An 8,648-nucleotide genomic window follows, 5' to 3' on the forward strand; every position below is an offset into this window, starting at 1 on the left:
CCTGATTCCCTACGCTCCCACAGTACCTGGAGCACCTTGTCAGGGACTCCATTTTCTCAGCTGTCAACCAGCGATGGGGACCCTTACGAGTCCATGGGCGTGTGCGTGCAAGCACACAGGAGGGTCTGGAAGGTATTTGCACGCAAGTGAGGGTGTAGAATGAAGTGACTTGAAGACATACCCATTCTCTAACTTGGTCCTCAAATACCAGGGACACTGCCATGGTCAAAGACAGGTCCAAGAAGTCTGGTGTTGTCGTTGTTGTTAGGTGCTGTAGAGTCGGTTCTGACTCATAGTGACACTATGTACAACAGAATGGAACACTGCCCGGTCCTGCGCCATCCTCACAATCGTTGTTATGCTTGAGCCCATTGTTCCAATATTTATAAGATGCCCAGCAATGAAGTCCTAGCTTGGGATCATTCCTTGCAAATGCCAGGTCATGGCCAGGTCTTGTGACATAGGCCATGAGGAAATAGTAGGCACAGAGCAGGAAATCAAAAGAGGACAAGGTTGCATCATGGAGGGAAGATATGACAGCCAATCCCCCAGGGTCATCAGGATGCTGCTCCAGAGAGGTCAGGAAGTCCATATCCTTCCTTGGGTTGGGGCAGTAGGCCAAGGAGGAGGGGGGAAGGGAACTGGAAGAAGGAACCATGTATGTCTCTCAAACTGAAATGCTGATCCAAATCTTTCTCCTCAAGACTCAGGCGTGTGGACGGTGGCTGGGTGGGCAGAGGTGGGCAGACCTCAGCAGTTCTTACCGTCACTCCTGACTTCCACATAGGGCAGCCCCACTGGCCAAGTGTCCCGAGGCCAGTAGTGAACTTTGAGGGTCTGGCCTGGCATCTCATAGCTGGCGTCCAGCAAGGCCATGGCCACCACGACGTAAGGGAAGGTGATGCTGATGAGCACATGCCTGTGGGATACGGGGTGTGATAGTTAATTCTCTGTGTCAACTTGGCTGGGCTATGGTTCCCAGTGGTTTGGTCAAACAATAGACTAGGTGCTGTTCCATAATGCAACCCAATGCAATGTAATGGCATCACTTTCCATAATGTAATGTAATCTAATTAATCAATCAGTTGAAAGAGGAGTTCCTTAGAGTGTGGCATTAGTTATTTTGGCAGAATTCTCTCCTCTTTCTCTCTCTCTCTCTCTCCAAGGTTATATAGCTGGTAGGTGGCAGAGCAGAGTCCCTGGGTGTTGCAAACAGTTAACACTCTCAGCTGCTGATTGAAAGGTTGGAGGTTTGAGTCCAACCAGAGGGGCCCTTCTCTCTCTCTCGACTCTGCACTTTTCCTGTCACCTGAACTACAGATCTTGGGACACAAGCCTGCAGAAGTCTCCATCCTGTCACCTGACCTACAGATTTTGGACTTGCCAGCCCCTACAGTTGTGTGAGCCAATCTCTTGAAGTAAATCTCTCTCTCTCTCTCTGTCTATATATACATATATATATATACATGTATTTTTTGAATCCCTGGTAGCACAATTGGTTAAGAGCTCAACTACTAGCCAAAAGATTGGCAGTTCAAACCTGCCCGAGGCACCTTGGAAGAAAGGCCTGGTGATCTGCTTCTGAAAGGTCACAGCCTTGAAAACCCTATGGAGCACAATTCTACTCTGCACACACGGGTTTGCCACGAGTCGGAATCAACTCGACAGCAACTAACAATAACCACCGCATATATTGTAATATACATAATATACGTGCATCTTCATATATATATGTACGTGTGTATACATATATAGGAAACCCTGGTGGTGTAGTGGTTAAGTGCTACGGCTGCTAACCGAAAGGTCAGCAGTTCGAATCCATCAGGTGCTCCTTGGAAACTCTATGGGACAGTTCTAATCTGTCCTATAGGGTCGCTATGAGTTGGAATCAACTCGACGGCAATGGTATATATATGTATATGTATACACACACACATCCATACAGTGAACGGTGAAATCTGTGAGAGCCGGAACTCAACAGGACTGCCTTGTTTTTCCTGGTCTCACAAGTTTTCTGCCTTTGTACTCTTACCACTTTTCTATTGCTCATTTTAGTGAAAATATTTGCATTTTCCTTCTCTGACAGGTTCCACCTTACACAAGTTCTGGCTTTCAAAGGTTTTACTGTATATATACACGTCTCACTGGTTCTGTTTCTCTAGAGAACCGTGAGTAAGACACAGGGAGAGGTGGTGAGGGCGTGAGATGCCCCTGTACCTGGCAAGATGCCCCCAGCCCCACCCTGGCCCTCCCCTTACTCCCAGGGATCCTGGCCATCCCAGAAGATCCCGACTGCAACGGGCCCCCTAAGTACTGGTACTGTGGCTCCCCCTCTGCCTCCCAGGCTCCTGCTCCTAGCTCTGGGATCTGAGATTCCTGGCTCTGGGACCCCAGGTCATTGGGCGGGCACTTACCAGATGCTGTGTAGGTAGAAGAAATTAATCCGCTGCCAGAAACTGCAAAGGAATTGGTCGCCGATCCAGCTGGCCAGGGCAACAGCCCACAGGACCACGGAGACATGAATGATATGCCGAAGCTCCTCATTGCTGGTCCTAGGGAAGAAAGAAAGGAACCCTGGTCGTGTGACAGTTAAGCCCTTGGCTGCCAACCAAAAAGCTGGCAGTTTGGACCCATCTAGCAGCTCCTCAGGAGAAAGATCTGGTGATATGCTCCCATAAAGATTAACCAAACCAAGCCCATTGCCGTCAAATCAATTCCGACTCCTAGAGACCCTGCAGGACAGAGTAGAACTGCCCCATGGGGTTTCCAAGGCTGTGTCTTTTTTTTTTTTTTTTAATTAGAAGTATTATTCTTTCTTTAAATTGTACTTTAAATGAAGGTTTCCAGAACAAATAGTTTGTCATTAAACAGTTAGTACACATATTGTTTTATGACAATGGTTAACAAACCCATGACACATCGTCACTGTTCCTTCTCAATCTTGGGTTCCCTAGTACTGGCCCAAGGCTGTAGTCTTTACAGAAGCAGACTGCCACATCTTTCTCCCGTGGAGTGGCTGGTGGGTTCAAACTGCCAACTTTTTGGTTAGCTGCCGACTGCTTTAATCACAGCACCCCCGGGGCTCCTCCCATAAAGACCTAGACAACCCTATGGGGCACTTTTGCCCTGTCACGTGGGGTCGCTATGAGTCGAAAATCCACTCGGGGGCACCTAAGACCATGGCGGGGGGGGAGGGAGGAAGGGAGATCAGAGAGCAGAGCCTGAAGGGGCTGACGGGAAACTCCCCAGCCAGGGAGAGGTGGCCTCAGGCTGGGAGGCGGGAAGGAGCAGGGATCAAGGGTGCAGGCAGATGGTGCCTGATCTGTGCTGAGAGCGGATACTTGCTGAGCAATTACAGGATGCCAGGCACAATTCTAAAGTTTTTCAGGTATTAACTCAATCCTCACAACACTATTATTTCCGATTTATAGATGAGGAAACTGAGGCACACCAATTAAATTACGCCCCAACCCTTCACCCCAAGGTTATTCAGCTGGTCGGTGGCAGAGCGGAGTCCCTTGGTATTGCAAACGGTTCACACACTCAGCTGCTAACTGAAAGGTTGGAGGTTCAACTCCACCCAGAGGTACTTGGCAATTGACTTTCAAAAAATCAGCCATTGAAAACCCTATGGAGCACAGTTCTACTCTGACACACTTGGGGTCGCTGTGAGCCGAAATCAACTCCACAGCCACTGGTTTGGTTTGTTGTTTTTTTAATATACTTTTGGGGATTTCCATAACAAAAAGAACAGGCTCTGTAGTCAGACAGTTGTGGTTGATGGGTGCCGTGGAGCCGATTCTGACTCATAGTGACCCCGTGTGACAGTAGAATTGCCCCATAGTTTCCTAGCTTATAGTCTTTTTGGAATCTTGCCAGAAGGATGAAAAAGTCTGTCTTGGAAGAAGTACAGTCAGAATGCTCCTTAGATGTGAGGATGGCAAGACTCTGTCTCGTGTACTTTGGACATGATATCAGGAGGGACCAGTCCCTGGAGAAGGACATCATGCTTGGTAAAGTAGAGGGACAGCAAGAGGAAGACCCTCAACAAGATGGATTGACACAGTGGCTGCAACAATGGACTCAAATGTAACAGTGATTGTGAGGATGGGGCATGACCGGGTAGTATTTGTTCTCTAGTACAGAGGGTCGCTGAGTTAGGAACGACTCGATGGCACCTAACAACAACAATCTTTCTGGGAGCAGCTGGGTGGGTTTGAACTGCCAACCTTTTGGTTAGCAGCTGGGTGCTTAACCATTGTACCACCAGGGCTCCTTTGGGTTCAAGTGCTGGCACTGCCCCTCCTTCTGGGACTATTTTTTTTTTTTCTTTATTGTACTTTAGATGAAGGTTTACAGAACAAACTAGCTTCTCATTAAACAGTACACATATTGTTTTATGACATTGGTTACCAAACTCATGATATGTCAACCCTCTTCCTTCTTGACCTTCGGTTCCCTTTCACCAGCTTTCCTGTCCCCTCCTGCCTTTTCGTCCTTGCCCGTGGGCTGGTGTGCCCCTTTAGTCTCATTTTGTTTTATGGGGCTGTCTAATCTTTGGCTGATGGGTGAACCTCAGGAATGACTTCATTAATGAGCTACAAGGGTGTCTGGGGGCCATGCTCTCAGGGTTTCTCCAGTCTCTGTCAGGCCAGTGAGTCTGGTCTCATTTTGTGAGTTAGAATTTTGTTCTACATTTTTCTCCAGCTCTGTCTGTGACCCTCTGTTGTGATCCCTGTCAGAGCAATCAGTGGTGGTAGCCAGGCACCATCTAGTTGTACTGGACTCAGTCTGGTGGAAGCTGTGGTAGTTGTGGTCCATTAGCCCTTTGGACTAATCTTTCCCTTGTGTTTTTAGTTTTCTTCATTCTCCCTTACTCCAGAAGGGGTGAGACCAGTGAAGTATCTTAGATGGCCACTCACTAGCTTTTAAGACCCTTCTGGGACTATCTTGGGGAAAAGACTTCTGCTTGCTGAGTCCCTGAAGTGGAGGTGATGACAGGAACCCCTGCCAGGGACACCATGAGGAGTCCACCAGAACTCAGCAAATGCCGAGGAGGGGGAGTGGGTAGGTGCTGTAGGTGAGGCTGTGAGCCCCTACCCCCACCCCATACCTGGGCCCCACTCACTTCTTGTACTCTCGGATCATGAGGTAGAGGATGTGTATGGCGATGCTGTTGAGGGCGTAGGCGTTGATGGTGGGCTGCAGGAAGGACAGGAAGGTGCTGATCACAGTGGTGATGATGACCAGGCAGGCGAACTGGAACCTGGGTGCAGTGGCGTCATTAGAGTTGGTGTCACCCAGTGCAGTAACTCATGGTGTCACCCCCCCATGGACCTCCTCCCGTACCAGACCATACAGAATCCTTAGTAATGTTCTTTTGTACCAATGTTCCTCGTAAATCATAATTCCCATATAGCACTCCTTCTTTTCCTTTAATTACTACTTCATTTTCAAAAAAGTTATTGAGGTAGGTTCACAAATACTGTTTACCACAATATTGTAGCTAAAACACCAGAAAATTTGACAGAATCAGTGACTATAAAAACACCAGCAGCAAAGAAAACAATAGAGCGAGCTTGTAGTGCGTGCGGATGAAACCACATGATTCCAAGCGTCATTGTAATTGGGTAATAATGACATCTCTGACCAGGGGGTGCATTAGAAGTTTCAAAAAGTAAATTAGCATAGAGTTTTAGTCTTGTAGGTATATCGATACATACAAGCTGGGCTTACAAAAAATGTTTTTGTTGTTATAACTACGAGGATATTTTTACAGTCATTTTGGTGTCACCCCCTCTGACACTGTCACCCAGTGAGGTCCACACCCCCTGAGCCCCACCCCCCAAGTGACACCATTGCCTGGGGGGAGGGGGGCTCAGCCAGGGGCAGGGAGGAATTCCTGGGGGGTTAGGAGGGTCTGATGGAGACCTAGTGGCAGAAGTGGATGAGAAAACGGCAGGGATTCTGGGGAGCTTGACTGGGCTCATAAAAAGGGTGTACAGGTTTCCAGATAGGCCAGGAGAGGGTCCTGGTGGGCCCAGGAGGATCAGGTGAAGGTACCAAGTGGCCCAGTGGGGCCCAGGTAGGGTCAGAAGGGGGCATATGGGGGGCTTAGTCAGGAGAGGGTCCCAGGAGAGTCAGTGAAGGGTCCCAGAGAGCCAGGTGAGGTCAGGTAGGGGACTCAGGAGAACCCAGGGGAGCTCCGAGGGGGAACGTTGGTCCCAGGGAAGGTTGAGGGGTGTCAGGGAGCTCAGAGGAGGGACCTTGGGCCCAGGGAAGATTGGAGGGCGTCAGGGAAGCTCAGAGGAGGAAACTTGGGCCCAGGGGATGTCAGAGGAGGGTTCCTGGAGACCCAGGAAGGATTGACGAAGAATTGCAGGCATCCCAGGGGGATCAAGGGGAGCGTCCTGGAAGGCCCAGGTGGGTCAGACAGTGTCAGGAGAGGGTCCCACTACCGAGATGGACTCAGGGGAGGGAGGGCTTCCAAGGAGCCAAGTGGTTGTGCAGAGTGGGTCCTGAGGACCCAGGCAGGGTCAGGAGAGAGGCTCAGGGGGCCTGGGGGGCTTAGTCAGGTCAAGAGAGGAGCCCAGGGGACCAGGAGGATCAGATGAAAGATTCAAGGCAGCCCAGGTGGCAGCTGGGGCTCAGGTAAACTTAGGCATGGGGTCCCAAAACTCCCAAGTGGGCTCAGACAGTCTGGAGAAGGTTCCAGTCTACCCAGGTGGGCTAGGAGGGAGAAGTCCAGGGGTCCAAGTGCATTCTGGGGAGAGGACCTGGGGACCAAGGTGAACTTAGGCATAAGGTCCCAGGTAGGCTCAGGGGAAGAAGGCCAGGGGTCCTAAGAGTGTTCAAGAAAGGGAACCTGAGGGGCCCAGGTGGGCTCAGGCAGGGTCTACAGAGTGCTCAGCCCCATCTGTCCAGATGGCCAGCCCCCACCACACCTGTTCTCCCCGAGAAAGGCAGGGAAGTAGCAGCGGGGCATCCAGATACTGTAGCCACTGGCCAGCAGCCACAGGATGGCGATCTCGTCCAGCAGCTGACCCAGGAAGCTGAGGGTCATGTGGAAGTACATGGAGAACAGGCCTGCAGCGGAAGCATGGGCGGGCGTCAGGGTGCCACCCGCCCCACCCCCACTGCCCACTGTCACAGCCCCCACCTACCTGTGACCATGAAGAGGATCCAGACACTATGGATGTAGGGGGAGCGTTTCTGGGTATAGGGGTGCATCAGGAACATCATGAGAGGCCCGAAGATGAAGAAAGTGACATTGCTGAACTGAGGGCAGGAGGACATGGGGAGGAGGGTGTCAGAAGCAGGAGGCAGAGGCAGGTGTCCCTCAATCCAAAGCTTCACAGTCATTGGCCAATTTATCACCTGTCAGCTTTTAGGCAATTAATCAGCCCAGGGTTTGTCATTCACCTGTCAGCCATCCGCCTGTCAATTATTGACCTGTCAGTCATTCACCTGTCAGCCATTCACCCGTCAACCCATCAGTCATTCATCCATCATCCATTCAACTGTCAGCCATTCTCCTGTTAATTATTCACCTGTCAGTCATTCACCTGTGTTTTAGGCTGGGTTCTCTGGAGAAACAAAACCAGTGAAGCATATATATACATATTCAGAGAGAGAGATTTATCTCAGGGAAATGGCCCACACAGCTGTAGAGGCTGGCAAGTCCAAAGTCCATGGGTCAGGCGTCAAGCTGGAGGCTTCTCCTGACTCACATAGCTGCAGGGGCTGACAATCCCACGATCAGCAGGTCAGGCGGCAAGCTGCTGGCTCACAGGCTGCAGGGTCTGATGAATCTCAAGATAGGCAGGCAATACGGCAGGCTGCTGGCTCAAATCCCAAGGCTGGAAGTCATAAGATGACAAGCCAGATGCAGGATCCAGAGCAAGCAAAAGCCAGAAAGCTTTGCGAGAACGTCCATATATATTGGATGAAGGCCAAACCCTGACAAAACTCCCCTTACAACTGATTGGCTGATCACATCAGATCACATCATGTAGGTGATTACATTATATCACAAAAACAGAGGATAATTACATCATTACATAACTGCCAAACCGCTGAGAATCGTGGCCCAGCCAAGTTGACAGACTTAACCATTAGAGTCCACTCCTTGTCAACTGGCGCCTGTACGCCTCTTCTTAAACCATATACAATCTCTGAATAAAGAAATTACGAAGTCATATTTGTGCTTAACATGATACAACTAACACACGTACAACTGAAAACACACTAACTCCATTTATACCTTATATTTTATAAGTGAAGAAAACAAAAATATTTGATGCACACATACAAGGAAGGAATACTCATAACAATTACAGTCCTCATTTCTGCAGCTGGTCACATGGTCATAACTGGTATTTAGAATTACTTTCTTCCACCAACCATCCTGTATTCCATTTGCTATCAGCAAGCACCTCAGCTGGTGGTGGTTCTTTGTCTGGTGGCATGACCCAAACCTTCATTCCTGAAGGGTCTGGGTCATTAGCAGTCATGTTGGAATTGGGTTGCTATAGTTTTCCAGTGACTTTAATCACAGGGCAGGGTAGTACTGAGAAATGTCCTAAGGGATCTCCTACATCCCAGACATTGTTTTCTTTACCTCCTTATGTAATATCAATCTGATTTCC

The 8,648-nt window shown here is 49.5% G+C and overlaps 1 protein-coding gene across 1 annotated transcript in view; it reads right to left on the bottom strand.

The window, feature by feature from the left end:
* Positions 1-750: 750 nt before the first annotated feature.
* ACER1 (alkaline ceramidase 1) overlaps positions 751-8,648 on the bottom strand; it is a 34,775-nt gene continuing 26,877 nt past the window's right edge. Inside the window, exons 2-6 of the mRNA XM_004378414.1 lie at positions 7,164-7,278; positions 6,945-7,086; positions 5,129-5,266; positions 2,415-2,552; positions 751-919 (exon numbers count right to left, since the gene is read on the bottom strand). Of these exons, the coding sequence (XP_004378471.1) occupies positions 751-919; positions 2,415-2,552; positions 5,129-5,266; positions 6,945-7,086; positions 7,164-7,278 (702 nt within the window). The remainder of the gene's footprint in view (positions 920-2,414; positions 2,553-5,128; positions 5,267-6,944; positions 7,087-7,163; positions 7,279-8,648) is intronic.

The sequence above is a fragment of the Trichechus manatus genome, unplaced genomic scaffold (assembly GCF_000243295.1).
Source record: "Trichechus manatus latirostris isolate Lorelei unplaced genomic scaffold, TriManLat1.0 scaffold00057, whole genome shotgun sequence".
NCBI classification, from domain to species: domain Eukaryota; kingdom Metazoa; phylum Chordata; class Mammalia; order Sirenia; family Trichechidae; genus Trichechus; species Trichechus manatus.